The 24,310-nt window shown below is 44.2% G+C and overlaps 2 protein-coding genes across 5 annotated transcripts; both read left to right on the top strand.

Annotated features, from left to right (window-relative positions):
* Positions 1-277: 277 nt before the first annotated feature.
* pygo2 (pygopus homolog 2 (Drosophila)) lies at positions 278-6,018 on the top strand. Of its 3 annotated transcripts, none has more exons than XM_028399541.1 (4): positions 278-464; positions 1,242-1,305; positions 1,916-1,968; positions 2,107-6,018. In XM_028399541.1, the coding sequence occupies exons 2-4, from the start codon at positions 1,254-1,256 to the stop codon at positions 3,760-3,762; spliced, it is 1,761 nt and encodes a 586-aa protein (XP_028255342.1). In that variant the 5' UTR covers positions 278-464; positions 1,242-1,253; the 3' UTR covers positions 3,763-6,018. The 3 variants fall into 3 exon arrangements, with proteins under 3 accessions (XP_028255342.1, XP_028255343.1, XP_028255344.1); XM_028399542.1 differs by having other exon boundaries at positions 278-489; XM_028399543.1 differs by lacking the exon at positions 1,242-1,305.
* Positions 6,019-6,955: 937 nt separating this feature from the next.
* Positions 6,956-22,654, top strand: cgnb (cingulin b). 2 transcript variants are annotated; one of them, XM_028398535.1, is made up of 21 exons: positions 6,956-7,112; positions 9,798-10,941; positions 11,020-11,114; positions 11,207-11,276; positions 13,620-13,717; positions 13,868-14,000; positions 14,086-14,298; positions 15,967-16,115; positions 16,457-16,483; positions 17,469-17,589; positions 17,857-18,069; positions 18,213-18,311; positions 18,702-18,959; positions 19,036-19,206; positions 19,823-19,984; positions 20,106-20,195; positions 20,286-20,369; positions 20,464-20,582; positions 20,665-20,773; positions 21,235-21,398; positions 21,581-22,654. In XM_028398535.1, the coding sequence occupies exons 2-21, from the start codon at positions 9,808-9,810 to the stop codon at positions 21,711-21,713; spliced, it is 3,642 nt and encodes a 1,213-aa protein (XP_028254336.1). In that variant the 5' UTR covers positions 6,956-7,112; positions 9,798-9,807; the 3' UTR covers positions 21,714-22,654. The 2 variants fall into 2 exon arrangements, with proteins under 2 accessions (XP_028254336.1, XP_028254337.1); XM_028398536.1 differs by lacking the exon at positions 16,457-16,483.
* The last annotated feature ends 1,656 nt before the right edge of the window (positions 22,655-24,310 follow it).

The following is a 24,310-nucleotide window of genomic DNA, read 5'->3' as shown; positions in this document are numbered from 1 at the left end:
TAATTTGTCCAGGGCATCTCTGGGAAATGGTCTGCTCTGAGATGATCCATGTTTACCAGCCAAGGGTGTGCTGCCGTTTCTCCGAATTAAAAAAAATACGGTTGGTAAAGGTGGGGCCATTAAATATTAAAAAATATAGCTCCATATTTGAACATATTACGCAATACAAGCGGTATTTTACACACTTTTTGAAATGCTGGGTTTTGTTGTTATTGTGGATACCTAACGACACCCCCATTTTTGTGATGAGATGTAACCTTCCATGGTGCGCGATACTCCTGCTTATCCCTCTTTGTCCGGTGGCGAGAGAAGGCCATGATAATTATGGCAAAATTTGCGTTTTTGAATGAATTATAGTTGAGTGGTGGATCAACAAGCATACACCGTGTGAGGACTGGTTTGCTGGCAATGACACACCAGAGAGTTTCAATTTAAAGGACAGCAGAGCAAGCAACGGAGAAAGGGTACAGTTTGCTTCCAAGACAGTCTGTAAGATGGCTAGCTATCTTCAGTGGCATGCTAATGTTAGCTAGCAAGCTAATGTTGGCATACTAAACAACAGTTTTTCAAAACGTAATCGATTGCTTTATTTCACAACTGCTGTGATATGTGAAAGTTAGTGCATATGTGCACATATGAATGTAGAAAGGTAAACCACCGTTTCGGATTAATGTTCCAGTGTTGCGGCTACTGGGTGAAATCTCAACGCTGCTAGCTAGCCACATTGAGTAACGTGGCTAGCTAGTTAGCCAATGTAGTAACTAGCTTGCGTTAGCTAGCTGGTCGAGTTCTGAGCAACACATCTGTAAGTGATCATTTTAGAGAGGGAGGGGGTGCTCTGTAACTTGCTTGCACTGGCAGTCAAGCCAGGTAGCAAGCAACCGGTTTCACTCAGTTAGTAGAAACTGGCTTGCTGCAAGACAAACTTCTGAAAAAATCCCGTGAACCTGCTCAGTTTTACCTGGCGTTTTATTTGGTGACCAAATCCCAGCGTGACAGACACCGTGGCGAAAGATTTGCAGCTGGAAAAGGAGTTTTCAGACCTGGGCCGGCGTAGTAATATTCAAGTTAATCTAGATGCAAATAACGTGTTAGATAATTTTGTGATGATGACCGTTTTAGCGTTACTGACATGACCTGAAGGCAGATTTCCACCTAGTCGGCATACAGCCTTCAAGACGTCGTCATTTTTAACTTTTTTTTTCTTGCATATGAACGGTGATATGCCACTTCACCGACAGTCATATTAGCTAATGGCTGCCGAATCGGGGAGACTACTGGCGGGACAAGGAAAACGAAGCAAAGGTAGGAATTAATTTCACCCATCTCCCAATCAGATCGGATTCATCCATTACTGCGCTGCAATGGGCTGCACTGGTGCTGTTAGCAAATCCCTTCTCGCCTCCCCCATATGTAAACTTCACGACTGTCTCCGGTGGTGGCTGTTTCTCACAGAGTGGATCTGTGAACGGGGTTCATGTCTATCTTGCTATCAATGTACCTTCAATTCCGTTTCCTCGTTCTCATGTCTTCGTCTTTTCCTGTCTCCCTCATTGACCTTACCTTCTGCCTGTTTGCGGCCTCTCTCCCTCTTGCCTGGGTCATTTGGTCTGCCTGGGTCATTTGCGATTCAAGGCTTCATAACCTTGGTGATGATAACGCCTGGATGTTCAGCATCTTGTCCTCATGCCAGTCTATGTCCCATCATTGAATCCATCTCAACTGTTGGACTTGAAAAAGAGGCCCTAGGTCTAAAGCTGCTCCACTCTGTCACTAAGGGGTATTGGCCAATCCAAATGTGATGCTGCACCTGATTGGTGGTGGACCGATAGCATGAGACATGGTGGCTATTTTATTGTGACTTATATTATATTTCCCTTTTCCACCCCCTTCCCTCCATATTTATTTATTTCAGCTTCACAGATGAAGAGCCCAGAAAAGAAAAAGGCAAGGAAATCCACAGCTCAGGTAATGTTTTATTTTCTAAAACTTCTTGGCACAGACATTTTTTTTAGTAAACAACTCAAAGATTGCTTGAATGAGAGTAAGAGAGATAGTTTAACTTGTCTCGCAAAAACAGTTCAAACTTTTATCCTTTTGTTTTAGGCGACGGGGTTCTCCCACCTCACTGAGTTTGCACCCCCTCCTACCCCCATGGTGGACCATCTGGTCGCCTCCAATCCCTTTGATGATGACTTTGGGCCCCCATCCAGACCTGGTGGAGCAGGTGGACCAGGTGGTGCTCAATTTCTTCCCAGCCCAGGTGCCGGTGGAGGAGGCGGGTATGGAGGCGGAGGCAGAATGGGTGGAGGCATGAACTTCATGGGAGGTCCAGGAGGACCAGGCGGTGGCCAGCCAGGTCGGAGGCCACCGTTCGGACCTCCATCCAACGCTGGACCTCACCACCAGCTAGGGTTTGGGGGAATGTCTGGCTTTGGAGGTGGTGGGGGTGGAGGCAGTGGGGGAGGAGGAGCAGGTGGTGGTGGATTCCCTCCTGGAGGTCCTTCTCAGTTTAATATGCCACCAAACTTTAGTCCACCCATGCATCCTGGGCCTGGTTTCAATCCCATGTTGTCTCCTGGAGGTATGGGAGGTCCAGGAGGAGGGGGGCCACCCCACCCTCGGTTTCCTATGCCTCCTCAGCAGCAGCACGGACAGGGTGGGCACCCATTCAACAGCCCGCCATTACCTGGTGGTGGAGGGCCAAGAGGACCTTTGCCTCCCATGGGAGGAGGCATGGGCCCTGGGATGAACATGATAGGTGGCATGGGTGGTGGGCCTGGTGGCAACATGGTTGGAGGGTTGCCAGGTATGCCACCCCAAGGACAGTTCCCTCCCTCTCAGGATGGCCCCTACCCTGGTCCCAGCCCTCCGGGGCCAGGCAACGAGGATGGAAAGAACTTTGGTGGGGGGCCACCACCTGGACCCCAGCAGCAGCAGCAGCAACAACAGCTTAACCTAAATCCAAATGGCCCTCCCCCAAATAATACTACTCCTGGCCCTCCACCTAACTCTGGCCCTACGCAGTCTGGGGGAGGCTTTCCTGGCCACCCTGATGTCCCGCAGCCCAACGCCAACACACCTGGGCAGCCTCCCTCAGCACCACCTCAGCCTAATCCAAACTCCTCACCTACTGGTCCCCTGAATGGATCAGGGCAGCCCCAGCATCCACCCCCTAGTCAGCTACAGCCCCCCAGCAACACAAACACCCCTAACTCTAACAACTCTACCCAGCAGCATCAGCAACAGTCCACTCCACCTAACTCTGCCCCGGGCTCCACCCCTTACAACCAACAGAACAACACTCCTGGTGCTGGTGGCCCCATGCCAAATGCTGCGACTGGTTCAGGTCAGAACAACATGACCAACAACAATGGAGGCAACACTCCTGGCAGCAACCCCAACCCCCCCTCTAACTCCACCTCAACTCCAAACACCCAGTCTCCCCTGCCTCCTGGCCCAGCTGCCCCATCAACCGGGCCCGGTTCTGGCCCTGGAAAACTTGGTGGCCCTGGTATGGTATTCCCTTGTGGCCTCTGCATGGCAGAGGTTCATGACGACCAGGATGCCATTCTTTGTGAGGCGTCCTGCCAACGCTGGTTCCACCGTGACTGCACAGGCCTGACAGAAACAGCATACGGGCTGCTGACTCGAGAGAGCGCTGCTGTTTGGGCCTGCGACTTCTGCATCAAGACCAAGGACATCCAGGCTGTGTTTGTGCGCCAAGGATTAGGCCAGCTAGTGGCAGCTAACGAGAGTTGAGGAGTAGATGAGAAACAGCAGCATTGAGATGTGTCACATATGGACTAATGGAGACTCTGATCTAGCTGAATGACAGCTAATGACAAGCTGTGTGTCATGTGACCTACTTGCCCAACTTTCTCTTGACTAGCCCTTTACTTGCTCGCTACAGAGAAATACACTCATCGACTTTCATGCTTATCTTCAGCACTTTGAGTGACTCAAGGTAAACAGTCCCCCCCCCTCTCCCCCCATTACTAAAGGAGTCAAATCATGATGAATGTTAAAAAAAAGTACACAGCTCTTCAGATATCTAGCCTGCCAACCAGCAAAGCACTGACACCAACACACTACCTCACACAGTTTGTGACTGACTGGCACGAAGGCTCTCGCACTGACTGACTGTGATTTTACTAGCCACACTCATGCATCACACACACACGTGATGAGAATTCAAAGACACACTCAAATTCACATCAGGCGGGGAGCATAATGTTGAAATATATTCCCCTGCTGTGTTTTAATACAATGAGATTAAATAAATGATTTTTAAAATTGGAAAACTATGAAAGTATAACTGAAGATCTAGATGGATTATCACACATCTTTTAATTCACAGCTTAATGTGATAGTCTGGTTTGTTAAGTGTGGTGTTATGTGGTACTTCTACATAATCAAGAAGGCGGTCTGCACAGCAAGCCCCTTAGAGTGCCTGCAGAGAACTGCTATGGATGAACTCAGCAGGAAAACATAACATTTTAACACCTTAAAAATCTATATCAGTTTAAGTGTACTCTATATTTAGAGTATATTTTTTGCACTACTTTACCTTGGCGTCAGGCTGTCTTTTCCAAAGTGGAAACAAAACTGTTTTTATTGATCTACGCTCACTTTAAAGCCACCAGACTCTTTGACATTGACAAAAACAGTAATTCTACCTTGCAGAATGCTGATCTGGACTTTCGTTGTCGCTGTCGTTTTTCGTTTCAATTCTTAGTGTAACGTGTTCGGACTAACTTGTTAAAATGCCAAAGTCGCACTGAAGGAAAGTAAAACCTCCATTTTCAATTAATTATGGTGGTTTTAAAAAGAACATAGATCATAGATCCTAAAAATTGATTGATAGCAAGATAAAGCAGTGATAATCTATTCTAAATAAAGTGTATTTGTGCTTTTATGTAGGTTTTTTTGTAGCGGATTGCTTGGTATCATGTTGGTACCACCATGTTCTTTCAGCGATAAACTGACTGACCTCATAGAACCACACTTAAAACTGACCAAACTATCATTTTTATTTGCACATAGAATGCTTCAGTCCAACACTGCCCTGCCACATGTTTCACCTTTTTACTGCAAGAGAATGAAAAACAAAACAAAAGCACCAATATATTGCAGGATAAAGTGTATTTTGTGGAACATAAAAGTCAGTTGGGGGCAAGAATCATTTTCCTGTTCTTTTTTTTACTGCCCCTCCCGTACACATGCATACACACTTTGACTCATTTTGTATCCAGTGCTGATTAATCAAAAGGTAAAAGAGGGCTGAGATTTCAACCACACCTCGCAGAGAGGAAACCATTGTAAATATTTGGGGACAAATCATCTGTCTGGAAACCTCCATCCGTTGTAAAACATGCCGCTAAGTCAGCCAATGAACAAAAATGACGAGTTGAACTTCTGTGTCTTTGGTTGTATGATGTTTTGGTTTTTATACCGTACTTATGAGTCAGCCGTTTCTTCTTTTTTTTCTTGTTTTTTTTTATCTCTGCAGTACACATGAATTGTGAAATCAGTGCTTTTGGATGGTGTTGGCATAGCAAGTAGTGACATCATGTCATATCAAATGTGCATAGTCCTTTTTTTTTTTTACAAAAAAAAAGCAAAAACAAAACGAAAAACATGGGGAGGGGGGATGCATGTAAACCAATGCAGTAACTGTCTGATCTGTTGTTGTTTATATTCTGGTTTCTGCACTGCAGGAGACCTTGAAGTAGACCAAATAACTAAAGAGCGGAAAAAATACCAATTTTTTCACATTTCTGTCGCGGTATAAGGTGTTTATATCTATCCTTCCTACTCTCTACACTTTTATTCTTTATTCAATGTCCGAGTTGCCTTTCTTTTCTTGCTCTCTGCTGTTCCTTTTTATTTTGTATACTGGTGTTTGTGCTGTGCTTTTGCTCTGCTCTGGCTCCTCCTGGTGGAACCTGGAGGAACCAGTGGGTCCCACACAAAGGTGGGAAAGGGAAAGGTACTGAAGTAAAGACAGATTTTTTTTGTACTTGTCCACGTCTGTTTTTATTCCCATTTTTAAAAATTTGTTTGCTAATCGTTGTATTAAAATGAGGGTTGGAAGACCCATTAAAACCGATAACAATGTAATGTCTTTGTCATACGTTACAGCTAAGTTACATTTTAGTTTACTCTATATTTTCGGCTGGTTTTTTCCCCTCTGTGTGTGTCAGTGTTTCTTCAGGTTTGAGCTTTGTGAAGCATGTAATTGTGGAATGATAATCATTCTTCTGAACAAATGGGTAAATTCTTGATAAAGCCATAATAATTTACAAAACAAACTCCTGAAAATGGGCACAAATTAAAGGTTTTAGTTTGCTATTAATTAGTATCAATTAGTGCAGGAAAAGTATTAAATTACTAGGACGATGTGGATATTTATAAGTATTTGAGTGCTTTCATGGAGGGGGATGCTCACAAAAATTGCATTTCCTGTTTCTAAGGAGATGAGCTCCTTTTATTTAAAGAGTAATAAAAATGAGAATCGTGATTAATCTGAAAAATAAGAAGTGCAAGTAAAATCTCAGTTATAGTTTTAAAGTTATTGCTACCGAGGCTAAAGAGACAGTTCACCCCAAAAGTCAAATGTTCTTGTATTTCCTGAGGCCTTAAAGTGCTGTTTATCCTTCCACATGGTCTTGCTCTTATTTGTAGAGTTATTAAAAAGTATTGGTTGTTGGAGGGAGGGATCCAGGCCACACGACAGTGTCCAGTTGAAGAGTATTCTTCCACACTGACTTGATTTCCCAGCACAGCGCCGAGCGCGCTGCAAAAATGGGAGAAATGGGTCACTCCGTCTGTATTGTGTTGTGCAGAGATGAAACCGAGCCCGCAGCAGGCGCCGCCTCTCGGGGAGCCTCCCACCAATCAAGTCGATGTTGAGGCGGGTCGATTAGCTGCTCTGGCAACAGGTTGCACTGGTAGCAGAAGAGAGAGGGGGGGAACAATTTCCTGATGTCCTCACTTCATTGAGTAACATCTTCCCATCCTTTTAGCTCTGTTCAGAGCTGCTGCTGCTGGACTGACACATGCAGGACACCTGACTGACTGAGGAGCATAACCAGCAATCATCTCCGCAGGTGAGTATTCAGGCAGCTGTTTGTACAAAGTGTAAAAGTCGTGTGAGTGTAGAGCCTCATGTTGTTTTGCTGAGCGGGCGTTTGGCACCCTTTGGATAAGCAGAGATGGACACCTGTGGCTTTGTGAGCGGATTTGGCAGCCGTGTTCTGCTGCTCAGCTTTTCCTACAAACATCGTGAAGAGAGGGGAAGCCCTGCACTTCTTTGGATGTAGCTTTCTCTCTCCGTGTGTGTGTTGCTGTTATAATTGGATCCGACTGCGCAGCGTAAAGAGGATATGAGAGGTTATTATAGCAGGTGAAGGCTTCAAATAGGACGTGGGACGCAGGTGTGTGCGTTGTTTATCTTGTTGCTCCTGTGCGTAAACAAGCCCGTGGTTTCGACCCGACGCGCACCGATACTGGCTGACCGGATGGGTGGGTGTGACGCAATTTATCCCGGAGCAGCAGACAGGTGTTCTGCTCCATCTAAAGCATGTTTAGTTGACTCATCGATATGGATTTAATTTTACTTTTACCAGTCAAGCTGAGCAAATAAGTGAAATGCAGCGCAGGTGGCCGCAAAGTGAGATAAGAGCCTCACATCCGTGACAGCATTGATAACTAAAAGCCACCAGCTGTTGAGATGAGGTACATTTAAAACACGTTGCTCCAAAAATAGTCCTTCTGACCTAAAAATGTATTCGTTGGGCCAAATTTAAAGCGCACTTTGAGGTATTTTGGTAAACATGTGCCTTTAATGAGGGACTTGTGTTGCTATTTTAGACAGGAAAACATGCCCCTATTTTACCCACACCCACCCACAATAATGGTGGTTTGCTTTAGTGTTGTTTTCAGTGTATTTTAACAAACCTCTGTTCAAATTTAGGGCTTTTTTCATGGTTCTGTATGATTATTTTCCCCACTTTATAACCAAATATGTATTATCAAATCATTAATTTAATGTACTACACTCAATATGAATACAAATGTGAAAATTTGTGAGGAGTCAGGTGGGGTGGGAAAGGTGAGAGGTGGCTGCTGGATAAGGAGAAATGGATGACAGGCCAGTTTGGTGACATTCCCGTCTCTGTTGACACAGCCATTCCTTGTGGCAAGTGTGTGAGAGAGCATGAGAGGAGGTTGTCAGCTACTGGTCGCTGAACGTGTACAACAACTGGGTCTTTGTTGAAGTCTGTATTTACATAAGGAACATATTTACACCTGTGATCCGCAGCTGAGGGCCGATAGCACAGATTTTCTAAAATAGCTCAACTTCAACTCTTTTTCATGAACAACATGGTGTTACTTGATGTTATGTTAGGACAGCCAGGGAGTGAATTTATTTTCGCTCTCCAGTTTGTCTTCTGTTAATTAGTCTCTTCACTTTTGTATTTACTGCCTATGTGGACGTTTTTCCGCATGTGTAGGCTTTACGGTTGATGCTGCTGCCCCAGTTCTGCGTTTCCTCTTAATCTGTCCTTATTATACAAATGCAAACCACGCGCAATGCTGAAAGGGAACGTCTGGAATCCTAAGAATGTTTTTTTTTTCTTCTGACTTTGATCCACTAACCTAACCTCACCGCTGGTTGAGGTGCTGCATGTTACACTGTAACCAGCAGTCAGTTAGTGCCGGTTACTATTTAATTCCTGTCAGAGTTACATCTCTGTGTTCTGTAGGTTGGCACAGAAGATGACCGTAAAGCCAAAAATCAGCATTAGAAGAGCTTCGAAAAAAATCATTTTATATGATAATGTGACAGAAGACACTACAGAGGTGATGACTATCAGATCAACCACTACCAGATGGGGGTTAGTGTGTGTGTGTGTGTGTGTATGTGTGTGTGCAGCTCAAAGTAAACAGTCTACGCCTGACTGACTGACTCCCCTCTGAAGTTTGGTGGCTAGGGAGACTGGCAGCAGCAGAGACACAGAGCGAGAGGAGCCCCATTCCTGACATAGCCCCTACTGTTTAATGCTCCACAGAGCCTGGACAATGGGAGGAGTATTCACCTTCTCATCACCAGGCTCATTTTCAGAGCACAAGGTGGACATGCTTAGGATATTATACTGACAGTGTGGCATAGTTTTTGTCTTCAGAGCGAAAAAATAATTGGTGGTATGATAAACACCTGAGGACAGCTCCTCCGCTAGCACACACACAGTCGCTCGAATCGCAAAAAGATGGATCTGATGAATCTCATGAGGCTCTCAAGGCGACTTATCGGCCGCCATATACCTTAAAAACAGTATTAATAGAGTTCAAGTGACTTCATCAGTGGGGAAGAAATGTTTAACCTATGACACATTAGCCACCTGTGCAGTAGCTACTTGTTTCTCAGCTTTTCTCAGCATGAAGTCACTTTTAGACGTTGCCCTTCCATCTGTTAAGCTTTTTTTATACACAGGAACAGTTGAGTCAAGTCTTTGTCACCTTTGTGTGTCTTCTATTAATGACTCAATGGAAAGCATGTCTCTGTAAGTAAGAGGTGTGAGGCATCTCATACAAACACTCCCACAGGGTTTTTCCTGCCTTCTGTACAAGTACTTCTTGACCAAGTTAGAGTGACTCCACCTATGAAGATGTAGAGATTCACAATATAAATGGAGAATTTAAGCCTCTACATGTTTAGCTATAGTGGTTTCAGTGCTTTTGTACCTTGTTCCACTGAATCCCCTGATTTGCATCCTTGTCTGCTTGCACAGAAACCAGGAAATGAACATGAGCAGTCTTTCCACCGACAGGAAGCCACTCGTGGATTATGGCGTTCAGATCCGCTTCATTAAAGACCTCCATGACACAGCAGGAGGTTACCCTGATAAATCCAAAGGCAACAACAGTGCAGCTAGTCCCTCCAACAAATACGGCGTGGCTGTGCGGGTTCAGGGAATCTCTGGACAGCCATATGTGGTCCTAAAAGACGGAGACAAAGGTGACTCGTATGGAGTTCAGCTGAACACTCCCACCCCCAGCTCAGGGCCACCTTCACCATACAACAGCCTCCCCAAAGTTAATAAGGAACCAGCAGATTTCACAAACCCTTATAGTCCTGCTGTAAATGCGTCACGCTCCCCTGTTTCTGCACCAGAGGATGAGGATGGGGAAATATTTGGGAGCCCTCTGAAAAGACCTCCTGGTGACGGTCAAGCAGGTACACAAGGGGAGGAGGAAGGTGGAGCTGGCCCAGAAGGGCAGGTAGAGAAAAAAGCTGAACCCAAACTCAAAGCACCAGCAAGTGAACCAGAGAAAAATCGGACGGGTAAGGAGAAGTATAACGAAGCAGGACTGAAACCTGTCAAATTAAACTCTGTTGGACCCAGAAGGATCAAACAGCCCGAGTCTGGTTTAACCAACTCTTTGGGGAGGTACAGTGGGAAGAAAGTAGAGAGTGCTCTTTCCTCATCACGGTCATTCCCAGAGTCTCCAACACCCACTGATGAAGAGCCTGCCCCTGCTATCGACACCAACTCCCTGGCTCCCATCAACAAGCTCATCAGTAAGTTCAACAGTGGAGCAACGGGGAGCACCCCACAGGCCAGAGGCCGCACTGGAGCCCGGCAGCGGCTCCGGTTTGATGAGCGCAGGAGGTCCAGGAGTCTGGATGCCCGAAAAGATGCTCAACCAGAAGATTCCCTCCCTCCTCCTACTTCTCCGACTCTTAATCCCTACGCTCCTCTTCTGTCTGCCTCCTCCAAACCGTTGATGTCATCTGCTCCAGTAGGCGGTAGCCAGGGAAAGAGCCCAGCATCTGTTGCCAAGGTGACTGCAGTTGAGGCCCCAAAAACGAGCTTCAAGTCACCTGAGAAGTTTGTTTCCAAGGACACCCCTCCAGCTATAGCAAGGAAGCCTGTAAGTAGCAGAACTTGTGAGCATTTTGCAGGTGTTAAGTTGTTTGATTTCTTATTTTAGCTTGTTGTCTCTATGAAGGAGATTATTCCAAGAAGTCTGAGTCTGAGCACAGACGTCAGCAGTGGGGAAGAGGCTCAGGTCAAACAAGCTATTTACAACATCCTCAAAGATGAGTAAGTCCTATTACAACCATGATGAAAAGTCAAAGTTATATGGATACATGTTGTTTTCCAGTCTAATCGTCTGTCTAATACTGTCCCATCAGCACCAATGAGAGTGAAGCATCCCTCAAAAGAAAGGTCAACCTTGTTTATGACACTACCAGCAGTTCAAAGGTATGGTTTTTATACAGTAAATGTGATATTTTATTTTTTATATTTTTTACATGCATTAGTATTAATAATTATCTAGCTGTTTTCTCCCATTCCAGTCTTTATGTTGTGCTGCGTGGTGCAGTCAGGATAGCACAGCAATATTCCAGTTAGCCGCTGTGGTGTGTAGCTTTAGCATGTTTCTCAGTGTCAGACAGCAAGCGGTGTCTGGGACTGGAGTCGTTTTCTCATTAGAGCGGCTCTTGCCGTGAAGCTAACAGATGGTTGGCAGCCTGTCCTGTTGTCTGAGGATATGAAGTTTCTGTTTCATTCACTTTGTCTCCAAGGATCATGTTTTGGCAGGCCAAAAAATGTGAAAAAATAAGTAGCATGCTGACTATTCCTCTGTCAGTTTCCATGCTACGTTTGCTCCTTTGTGCTCCTGTGACACCTAATTGAAACAGGCTGTGCCACAGTTATGGGAACACACACATTTGATGCTTCTTCCTTTAAATTTGCATCCTTTTTGCATAAATCTACATACAAAAGATACTCCCTTGTGTCCTTACTTTCACTTATTACATGCACTTGATTATGTATGATCTCCTGTTATGTACTTCTCTCTGTGTGTTGGTGACCATGGCGGCCTGTGCATTATTTGCCTCGTCTTGTCTCTTGGCAACGATGCACCTGCAGAGGAAAGCTCAGCGTGTTGAGGCCGCAGTCATTGAGAGGCATCAATAATTCAGGTGGAGTGGAACCCTGCACCATCAGGGGGTGGGGGGTTGGCTTGCCAGAAGGGACAGATCCCGCTCTGAGGGGTCCTTCTTCAGATCCAGGACGAAGGACTTCACATTGTTTCTTGTTCCTATAGCTTTGGCTCAAATGCAAAGCATTGTTTTGTTCTTTATAAAACCACAGTCTGTGTTTGTGTACATTCAGTGTCCTGCCTTAGACTTGCATTTATAGTGTGTTGACTTACACGTCAGAATGTAAAGCACAGTTCACATTCCTGCTGCGCCACAAATATCTGTGGCTCTGTTTTTTTCTAAGTGGTTTTGGCTGCGTTGCCAGATAATGTGTGTCAAAGGGAGAGTGATGGAGCTAATGCACTCACACCCGTGTTTGTGCCCGGGCTTAATTGATGATCAGATGCTGGTGTGTTGGGTTACAGGAGGCTGATGTATGCTAGAGTGAACACTGAAGGACGTGTTTACATGTTGTGACCTGCTGATGATTTAATTACAATTAAGTTGTGAAGTTTGAGAAGCTAATTGGATCTTCACTGGTTCTGGAATCAAAAGTCTCTTTCATTGGATTAGAGTGAGACTCTCCTGACTAGTGGCTTTAATGTGCGTCCCGCCAGGTACAAGTGATTTCAAGACCCTTTGTTTATACCTTTTAAGACACCACAACGAGACGTATATACTGACAAAAGTTGAAATAATAATCGTTTACGTTTATGAGCAGGAGACAAAGCTACTTTATGTTACGGGATTTGACTGAGAGAACCCAATAATTTCTTTTGCTTTTCCATTTTAGAGCCTGAAAGAAGTGAAATTATTCAGTAATTCATGCAAAAAAAAAAAAGTTCTAAGAAATTCTTCTCTGCTTTATTTTTCCTTGAACCATCGCATATGTATCTATCTGCCCCTGGATGTGAGCTAATCAGACTAAATCTAATTCCGCTGTGAGTACTTATGTGTTCAGCGTGGCAGGAGAGTCTCTTCATTGTTAATACACATCAGCTGATGAAATTCATGCAGCCTGCTCAAAATATTCCCAGTTATGTTATCTTCTGTTAATTATCTGAAGTGTCCCAGAATGGGACATTATCTACAAACTGTCCTGCGGGGGACAAGAAGAAAGTGAAACAAATCTGCACAAAATATATCTTTATAATCCGTCACTGATAAGTCAGGGTAGCGTGAGGAGCAGAACCATCCCTGCTTTGTTTCTCCTCTCTGTCTCAGTGTGTGTGTGCGTCCCTGTAATGAGTGTGTAGGAGGATAAGAGGGGATTCACGGGCAGGCTGCACTTATACCTCCTTTTCTGTGAGATGGAGCCTTTGCGAGCGGCGGAGCGGTGTGGGCGACGAACAAGCTGCTTCTCCGGCTCTGCTCCCCTGCAGCCTGTCAGGAGGAGCTGTTCATGTGGGGGGGGGGGGGGATTGTCTTTTTGACGATGTCTGAGCGTGCTGGCAGGGCTTGTTCTCCCAAACATTTTTGACTGTTAGAAAGTAGGCCAAGGAATCCAATCCAGGGTTTTTTCTTCTAAAATACAGAAATACACAAGGCGACAGTAACCTACATGTCTACCTAACGTCTTTGTCCTTTGTCCCTCTCTGTGTGTGTGTGTGTTGTACAGGAGGGAGGATCTGATGGAAGCCTTAAGAAGAGTAACCTTGAGGATCTTGAGGAGCAACTCAAACGCTGCAAGAATCAGCTGCAGCAGGCACATGATGAGTAAGGACGTTTGTGTGTGTGTGTGTGTGTGCGGTTTTGCATCCACTGTGAACACATTTATAAGCTTCCGTTTATTGTGCTTGTGATTTTTTTTGCAATATTCCTGTATTGATCAGCTGGTCACTATTGATAACCTGTGTGTGTGTGTAGACTAGCCGAGGAGCGTATGGCCAGAGAAAAGGCAGAGTCTCGCCTGCGCCTACAGGAGGACCAGCTGGCAGGGCTTCAGGAGGAGTTGAGGAGGGTTTCAGAAAACTTACCTCACTCCGACTCGCTGCAGACGGTACAGATGCTGCACAGCTACACAAACACACACTTCTTATTTTGTGTGTATACGTTTGTTTTATCGTTATCGTTTTCTTCTCCAGGATGTGATGACTCTGCAGGCTGACCTGGCTGAGGCGGCCATGCTGCGCCAGCGCCAGGACGAGACGCTGCGCCAACGAGAGCGTGAGCTAACGGCCCTGAAGGGGGCGCTGAAGGAGGAGGTGGAGTGCCATGACAGAGAGATGGAGGTGCTGAGGGAGCAATACAGCCAGGATATGGATAACCTGAGAAGAACCATGGAGCAGGTCACACAGGTGGATGCAACTGTTCTCTGTTACAGTCATATAAACATTCACTGTGTTACAGCAGTCAGAGTTTAGAGATAAAAGGAAGCTGAGGCAACACATGAGGGATTTTTCAACTGTCTTATCCAATAGGGTACATATGCTACACAACAAGAATATTGATTAGTTAAATAAAAGAACATTTGTTACTTTAAAAACAGCAAATACTCGGGTATTTGATGTGGTCTCTGCAGAATTATCAGCTTCTGAACTTTGCCACCAGCAGCACGATTACTCTGATGTTGTATGTGTGTGTTTATGTCCGCTGTGTTGCTTTTATCTGGTTTCTTAACGAAAGAATGTCGGAGTAGAAACTCTGATGTCACTAAATCAACACCAGAGAGTCAATAAAGCTGAAGAACAGCTTAACTGCAGCTCCGGTTTATGTGCTGTGTCGCCTTTTGTTGCATTTCTTGCTTTTATGCGATATATATTTTGTGCTTTTGTGTACAGAACCAGGAACTTAAAGAGCTCCGAGCATTTTAGGTTCTGTTTTCTTTTGAAATTTTTAATATTTAGATTTGAATGTTCTGTCAGGCTAACCCAGCTCTGTTGATTCTAAGAGCAGCCATCTTGGATTCTGAGGTCAAGGATTATTGAGATGTCCTGAGTTTCAAAGTTTGAAATCCGACCATTCTTGTTAGGATTTAATTAATTAAACAGATGAAAAGCCTTTTTGTCTTCATAAAACCTGCAATGCAGCATTTACAGTGATTATTTCTCAGTTTGATCACTGACTGTTACATCATAGTTGTTGTCAGAACATTTTTGCCTTTCTGAATCATCTCTTTGTAGAGGTAGAGCAGTCGGGTTTTACCTGTTTGTGTTCTGCATTAATTATTAAGGTGATATTGACTCCTTCTTTGATGTTGCATCCTCCCTTTTATGCATCCAGGCTGTGTCTCGTCAGCCTGCAGTCAGTTTTCAGGGCATCACAAGGTCAATGTGCCGAGTCAGGAAAGAGAATACTGCTGCTTGTGATTTCAAACTTTCTCTGTCGAGTTTCTGCTCCTGCTGGTGGACTATTTTTGGAGAGCTTTAGAACGCGGTGTAGAGGAAAAATTCTAAAAAATATATACAGGAATAGATCATTATGCAGAATTTGGAGACAGTAACAGCAGTGTCAGGAAGAAAAATAACATATCATGCAGCCTGAGAGCAGGAAGTGAGCAGACAGGTGCTTTTGATGAAGCGAGGATTGCTATAAGCACTGTGCTTTGTCTTGTTTATTTGATATTTTATGATGTTATCTCTTAGGTAGAATTATTTTTTAGAAGTCGATAAAGGCATAAGCTGTGAAATATCACTTTTTTTCTTCTCCCTTGGGCTGAGCAGTCGAAGATCTGATAGATTTTTTTGTGTGAACTCCTTTTGAATCACGCCACTGTTGCAAGTCATTAACAGAATTAAATGTGAGAAATAAACACAATTTTAAATACCAAAAAGGTGCAAAATTTGAATTTAATGTGGCCTATCCTGCTCTCTAATAAACAGTGACAGTTGTCTACTAATCATCAGATTATTATTGAAACAATTATTGAAATTAGTTTCTAAGTATTCATCTATACACCACTACCTTAATATCCTGACCTACTCCCAAAACTCTAAAATACACAGTGTGTGTGTGTGTTTGATCAGTCACAGGAGCAGATAGAGGAGGAGAGGGAGCGGGTGAACGCCTCCATGTTGACGCTGGAGGAAGAGCTGGAGACCTGCAGAGATCAGGGGGAGCAGTGGAAGGCGGAGCTGGAGGCCAACACACAGGAGCTGCACAACACCAAAGAGGAGTGAGCATCTAAAAATAAATCCTTTTACTCTCTTAATTTCACAGCCTTTAAATAGTTTAAAAAAAAGAATATTCTGGATAAATCTATATTTATTCTTAAAATCCACTGAGCTTGTGTTCACAGTGACTCCTCACTGCTTTGAAGCAGCTGTTGTAACATATTTCAGTGGTGGTCAAGCATCAAACACACTCTGTGCTATTTGATGTTACATTCAAGTGCCCCCTGGAAACTTAAAAATATATACTATACTGAACACATTCTGGCTCTGTCCTCTAACATTATATTTCTCATGAGTTATTTTTAATGCATGCACTCTTTTGACTTGACTTTTTATTCGGCAGAAGCGGGAAGCCCTCCAGCAGTCCAACGTGAGCGAGCAAAGCCTAGCCTTTCTCTGCTTTGGTTTGAGTAGATTTAGCCTGGTTCCAATCAGAATATGAGACGTGTCTCTGAAATTCACCTGAAAAGCTCCAGTCAGAGTGGATTTGTTTCTGATTGTGTCTGTCTCAATCATTAGCTCAGTGAACTTTTACTAACAATAATCTAGTGACGATAAACCCGACTGTAAAACTACTTGATTGATTTTTTTAACCCCCTAATGACCAATCATGTTTGTTGTTTTCAAACCATCCATCTGTCCGGATGTATTCAGACATTCAGACATTTTGTGCTTGAATACAATGTAAGTTTTGGATGTGGTGATGTGGTTATATTTAGAACAATAGTTTTTACACCCTTTGATTTGTTTGTTGGTTGTTGTTGCTGTGTTTGGTGAGGACGTTGCTGTGTTTGTGACTGAAGGTAGAAGGAGTCAGTAACACACATAATCATGGAGTATGCAGGAGACAGCTCCACTGCAGAAATTAGGTATAAATCTCTGAGCAGCAGTCTGAGGGTGCCACATCAGGTGAATATGATGAGCGTCGGGCAATGGCAGCCATCACTACTGTGCACTCTAGTGGAAGAATGCCCCTCTTGTCTTGATTTTCTCATATTTAGACTCCTATAACAGTGTGGCCCTTTGCAAGTAGTGCACCGGCAGTTCTCCATTTGCACTTTGATGCAGGCCTCACTGATTTCTTAGGACTCAGAGACTTTGATTGTCTGATATGTGGTGACAAAGTGCTGGAGGAACCTTGTCAGTGGTCTCCGGGATGGGGGTCATCTTCCATGCTCTCTGCAAAGCCTTGAACCTCATGCACATGCAGTCAGAGCTGTAACTCCTGCTACCCAGGCCCGAAAATTTATCAACCCCCCCCTTTGTACATTCCCTGTGTGTCTGTGTGTTTACATGCATATAGAAACAGAGGATTTTTTTAAAAAGATTTTTTAAGATCTCCTTTCTTTCCTCAGACTCCTAAAATGTCGTTCAGAGAGGGAAGAGTTTGAGGGCGCACTGAAAAATCTTCAGGATTCAATGCTCGCCATGAAGAAACAACCACCTGCCTCTGACGATAGCCATTCTTTAGCAGAGGTAATTCACATGTCATTCATGCGGCAGCCCAAAAGATTATGCTCACTGTGTGGGTGGAAAGCAGGAGCTCATCCCTCTTTGTTTTAGAGTATTTTTCATGTTTAATCTCTCAGAGCTGTGAGGTGGTGGTGGTGGTGGTGGTGGTAGTGGTGGGTTTTCTCTCTCTCCTTGCACTCACATGCCCCATACTCATATCAACACATTGTTATGCACACTGGCACATTCCTCTTACTCACATTATTCATCTCTGATTACTTATCCCGAAAGGAGCTTCAGCGTTGCCATGGCGATCTGAAGAGGACTCGCGCCGATCTGGACAAACAAAAGAGCGAGCTAGACAGGAAAAATGAGGCACTTGAAACCCTGAAGAAGGCGAGCACAGAGAAAGAGGCTGAGCTTCAGTCTGAGATGGGCAGGTTGAAGGAGCAATTTCAGAAAGAGAAGGCTGAGCTGGAAAAGGCACTCGACAAGGCGAAGGAGGTAATTTAATGTCTGGGTTCTGTAGAAAAGAAATGACTTGTGTGATAAAGGAGCACAAAACAACAAAAAAAGAGGTCTAAAATGATTGAAACAGTGCAGCTACAATGAATAAAAGTCTGATTTTTCGTCTCTCCTCTCTTCAGTCATCTGCTGGGTCAATAGGGAAGGATGTGGTGGACCTCGACACCAACCTGGAGCTGCAGGAAGCTAACACACGTCTCAGAGAGAGGCTGGCCCGCATGGTACTGCACATACATGCACACACTATTATAAAGGCACTGTAACAGAAGCAGCCACGTCCTTCCTCCTACAGATACACTATTTTCTACCAAGAGATGTAAAGAAAGGAAAACACATAAGCTCAAAGAATAATCCCTCTGACAGGAATTAGCATAAGATGTTCATTGTGCTCCATGTGGATTGGAACAGCAAAAGCATTACAGCTGTCATGGTCATGTGAAAAATATAGTCATTCACCCATCAGCTCCTCAAGCACACAGGCAGACTGGAATTAAAACCCAGATCCAACTGTGCTAACATGAAAAGATGTATTGACATTCTACAAATTTCACAAATGAATCCACCCTGCTGTAAGCCCATTATCTTTATTTGACATTTTTCTCTCCTTCCAGACCAGGCTTCACTCCAGCATGCCCCGGAGCGCGGAGACAGAGGAGGCCGTGGAAGCTCTGGAAGATGAGAACCGCTCCCTGAAGACTCAGCTAGAGGAGGCCAAGAGAGCAGCCACCCGCCTGAGCAAGGAGAGGGATGAGCTGAGCCGGAGGCTGGAGGAGAGAGACCTGGAGAGGGAGGCACTGAAGAGGGGCAAAAGCGACCTGGAGGAGCAGAAGAGGCTGCTGGACCGAGCCCTCGAGAAGATTAACAAAGAGGTGTGAGAGAGTTGGTGGAACAATTTGGTTTTTCTGATACAAGCAGACGTTTAAATGAATTTTGTGACACTCTCAGATGGAGATGATGATGGGAGATTCTCGTCAGTCTGTTGCGACTCTGCAAACACAGCTTGATGACTACAGGGAGCGTTCAAGAAAGGACCTGCTGGAGGCGCAGCGCAACAACAAGGACAGGCTGGCTGAGCTGCAGAGGGCTCAGAACAACCTGAAGGCCCAGCAGGAGGAGGTGAGGGAAAACGAAAGGGAAAGAGTTTACACATCCACACTGACCTAAAAAAGAGGCATTATAATGATGACAGTGGGGGATTTCAGATCAAATACTAGCAGACTATTATCGTAGCAGTGACATAACATCAGCGTTTAGTTTCCCTCCCTCTGCTGCAGGCTTAAAGGCACTACAACACTGCTTCCTCCCACTTTCAACCACACCTGTTAATACAAATAGTGAAGCAGATTACAGGCTTAATAGCCCTGCATTAAACACACTGGGGGGTTTAGTAGATTGAAATATTTCTCTTGAGATCAACAGGTGATCTGACTCACTACAGGGAGGTATAATAAAAGTGCCATCATCAGATGAAGAAGTTTATTTGCTCAGGTTTATTTATAATAAATAAATATAAATAAGGTGGTGGTTGCTAACATACTTTCTGAAAGTTTCTGGAGTATAAAAATGGAGACGCAACTGTGCCAAGATATTTTGTTGAAAATAGAAATATGGAAATATTTATATTTCACATTCAGAGAAGTTTTCTCTCAGCGCAGCAGGCTTATAATCTCCAAGGAAAGTGGATTTCCTCTAAAAAGGCCGTAAATAACAACACCCTGCATCCTTTCCCCAGGTTTCCCGTCTGAAGAAGGAGCTGCTGGTGTGCAGTGAGGAGAGAGACAGCGCCCAGCTGGAGCGAGACCTCCTCAACAACCGCCTCAAACACTTAGAGAGTGAGCTGGAATCAGAGAAGAGCACGCACACTGACCGCACCCGCGAGATCCGGGGCCTGGAGGTGAGGGGGTTCAAGGTCAAAGGTTTACGACCCGCGTCACTAAATGTGGGGAGCAGTGATGTGTCAGCAGGCGCTTGTGTGTGTGTGTGTGAGGCTTAAAAAAATGTAAATATGTTGACAGGATAAAATTAAAACAATGGAGATCGAGCTGGATGAGGAGAGGAGCAGCGTGGAGCTTCTGAACGATCGCATCACCCGAAGCAGAGATCAGGTGCCAAAAAAAAAAAGATTTGAATACACATGCAAATCAGGAGGAGGCTTTACTCACACTGCACATGCTCTCTCTCTTTTCCCCCTGAAGGTGGACCAGCTTCGTTCAGAGCTAATGCAGGAGCGATCCACGAGACATGACCTGGAGATGGATAAGAGTGCCCTTGAAAGACAGGTACACACACACACACACACACACACACACATTCACACAAGCTTTTTTGCAAAATACAAAAAAAAATACAAAAACTGTCCCTCTGTGTGTGCAGGTGAAGGAGTTAAAGTCTCGTGTGGCAGACATGGAGGGACAGACACGCCCCTCAGCTGGAATCACCCTGCTGGAAAACAAAATTCAGGAGATGGAGGAGAGACTACGAAGCGAAGAGAGGTCAGACTGACGGAGACGAAACAGAACATGTACCAGACATGTTGACATCATTCCAAAATATGTTCTGAATTCCTCTGTGCAGAGAGAAGGCCAGCATCCAGGCCTCTCAGAGACGAACTGAGAGAAAACTGAAGGAGCTGAACGCCACGTTGGACCAGGAGAGGACCCAGCACGTTGAACAGAGAGATCAGGTAAACGTCATGATTTGCAGGAACTTCAGGCAGTTACCAGTTAGCATGAACAATTACATGTAGGGCCCCAAATATGTCTGTTCACCCAGGATCAGGCAGTAAGAAAACACCAAATGCTGTCCCCCAATTTGTTAAATAATCTGCTAAATACTTTCCTGTTGTAGTCTCCTTATATCATTTTTTCATAGTAAGACCAATTTTAGTTAAAGTTTGACCCACTCCTGCTTCTTCACATCAGTCTAATCTCATCTGTACTCGTCCTGACCCAAACTCACCCTCACTCGCTCACCAGAACGCTCCCTGAACCCCCCCCCCCTCCCCGATCGTCTTTCTGCTGCCTCAGTACTTGTAGCTGTAGCTCCCGTCACACCATAGACATCTTTTAACCCCTTCCTTTCCCCCCATGTCGTCACCCTTGACCTCCTCCTTAACCCCCACTCCTCTCCCTTCTCCGTCCCCAGCTGTCTCTGCGCGTGAAGGCTTTGAAACGGCAGCTGGATGAGAGCGAGGGAGAGGTGGAGCGCCTGGAGGGAGTCCGTCGGAAGTTTCTCAGGGACTTGGAAGAGCAGCAGGAGCTCCAGGAGGCACAGCGGGCCAAAGTCACCGCGCTGGAGACGGAACTAAAGTAGGACTGCCCAAAACTATTTGAGACTCTATGTACACACAACACATGTATGTTCTTTACACTAGGTGGCAGCCTGTAGTAACAAGCCGTGCACATGCCTGCATCAGTGAGCTGCAATGTGACAAAGTATTAAGGAGTCAGTGTTACTGACGTCTCTGTTGTTTGCTCTCTCTCTCTGTAAGGCGGAAGTCGCAGCAGACACATCGCACCGCTCTGGGTTCCTCCACGTTAAGCTCCGAGGAGGAGGACGGTCTCTACGACAACAACATCACCTCCCTCCTGAACGAGAGCCACCTGCAGACCTCCAACTGTTAGATGAAAGTGAAGCGGTGCAGAAACTTTTCAGAAGCTCTCTTTGTTTATTGCCGTTTATTCTTTTGTTTCTGTTGTATGAAGGATTGCAGTTCTGACGTGTGTTTATTTTGTTGTTGTGAATGTTTACTACTGCTGCAGCATGTTTATGTTCCGAATGCACCAAAAAAAAAAAGCAAAACTGTGTTTTCTTATACTTTCATTTTGAAATCTGTGTTTTCTTGTGCATGACAAGTGGCATCTGTCAGTGTTGTTAACAAGTGTTTGTTTGAGTTTTTTTACCTTTTAAATGTGACAATTACTGGCCGTTTAACCTGAGCCTATATTTTTACACTGTATTAGACAATCAGATAGTAGCACTGTGCTGTGTATACTCAGAGATTTAACATATAGCTGTAATATTTTTTCTACCAATATTAATATTATGTATTAAAGGGACAGTTCAACTGAACCAGAAGACAGACATATTCAAACATTAAACCAATATAACTGGATTAAAAGCACTTCAGGCCACAGGAAAAACATCAGAAACTTCCCCTTTAAGTTTGATCCATGTGCATGTCTTTACTCGATGCCTTATAAATGAGCTTCATGACTGTATTTGTTCACTTTGTTGCCGCATGTGATCTGTTTATAAGTTGCTGCTGTAATGATTTCAGTAGGATTTTATAGGCTTGCACCCTCTCCTGTACATTCCCATCAGAGAAAGCTTAGATTTAAGTGTTCCACATTTCTCCTCATTGCACCTGGCTGATGATGATGATGATGATGATTGCTTTTCAAACATGTCGCATTTGAGATTTGAGCAGATATACAGATAGGGATGCTTTTACACATTAACAAATATGAATTTGTCTTTATTAAGCTGAGCTTTGTAAAGCTTCTCAGCACTTTTTGCAGACATGTTGAGCAGATTTTGGACTGTGGTTCAATAAAGAGAGGAGTACTGTGTTTTATCCGAATTTTCTTATACTTTAATTAATATAAATTCATTACATTTTCCATGATTTTGAACCTAAAACCTTTTTCCACCACTCTTAAAATCACTTTTTACATCAGGAGGAAGCATTTTCATACCGTTTTGCTGTGTTGTGTGACCTATAATAGCCTGAGATGATGGGTCTGGGTGTTATTTTCCACATAGTCACACCTGCCTGCTTTGCATATGTGTCTGAGGGCGGAGCTGCAGCAGACCTGAACTAACAGGTCTGCTATGTAATTACACAGTGTAATCTGTATTTATTTCATAGTACATGTTTAGACTGACGGATTTGCGGTCTGGCTGGATTTGTTGGCTGCGGAAGGGAAAGAGGGAACAAGTATAAATGCTGGCTAACCTAACATATGCACATACATGAGAAACTGGTGTAAAATATCAATAAACATGAGGTAGGTTCACACCTTTACAGGATATACAGAGAATATAAGATCAATGCCAGCTGCTGCAGGTCACATTTATGACTACATAAATATATGATTTGAAACAGTCTCTTCAAGGCTCAAACCTCCTCTGATGTGCGAGCTTCTCAGACTTGAGTGTGTGTTTTATTTTAGCGCTGGCTAAGTTTTCCCCTCAGAGACACAGAGTCTGTAATCCTTAGTTGGTTTACTGTAATTACTGAAGACATCAAGCTGTTATCATGACTCCACCTCCTCCACTCTCTCCTTCTCTCTTCCCAGGGTTTTTCCCATTTTCTGTTGTCTTGTCACTTGGATGGAGCACTCATTATGCACTTAGCTGCACATTATATATGATTTCCTGAGTATTAGTAGTGGTATGAAAACAGGCCTATGCTTTATGGGAAAGTGAGCCGCAGCAGCTTTGTTGGAGCTGCTGTGATCTACAATACATCAGACAGTATTCAAAACCAGCTGATACAACAATAGACAAACCATTAATCTATAAAAAAACCAGTGTGTGTGTTTACTTTGGGTTGGGCCATTCACAATAAGCTGCCTTTTGAATTTGTGCTTTTCTTATTTAACCCCACACAAACCAGATGTTATAAATTTGCAATAGCATTTCAGTGATGTGGACAAATGTGTCATGGAACAAATGATGTAAAAGTTATGGCGGAAAATAAGATTTAAACCGTCGGATCTAAAGAACATCATAGTAGAATAATAGAGTGGGATTAGACCACACCTCTGTGAGAGCAAGTAGCAACATGAAAACAGAGCAAACGCTTCAGACAGCAGGATGTAGCGTTTAAAGCTCATTTATGCTCATAACATATTGATGGATAAGTGCTGATTAAGGGTTTAAAAAGTGTCACATTTCATCCTCTGCAGTACTTATTTCACACTGTTTGATCCATTATTCAACAATAACTGTCAGACAATGAAAGTAGGACACCTCTCCCTACTGATCTGATGTGTCACCAAACACAACAAAAATAAAGTTTCCAGCCATATGCCACCAAAAGGTAAATGAGTTCATCCACCTGAGCGCCTGACATAAGGCAGGACAGTTATCAAACAGGACTATATCCTACTTACAGGCACAGAATTAGCTGCGAGCAGGAAGGAGATGGTGTAGTTCCTGAAAAGGTTCTCTGTTACTGTGTTGCTGGGGAGAAGAAGAAGAAGAAGAAGAAGAA

This window comes from Parambassis ranga, chromosome 2 (genome assembly GCF_900634625.1).
Source record: "Parambassis ranga chromosome 2, fParRan2.1, whole genome shotgun sequence".
Classification (NCBI taxonomy): Eukaryota; Metazoa; Chordata; class Actinopteri; family Ambassidae; genus Parambassis; species Parambassis ranga.
Note: the sequence above shows the minus strand (reverse complement) of the source record. Positions and strands in the feature narration are given on the sequence as shown.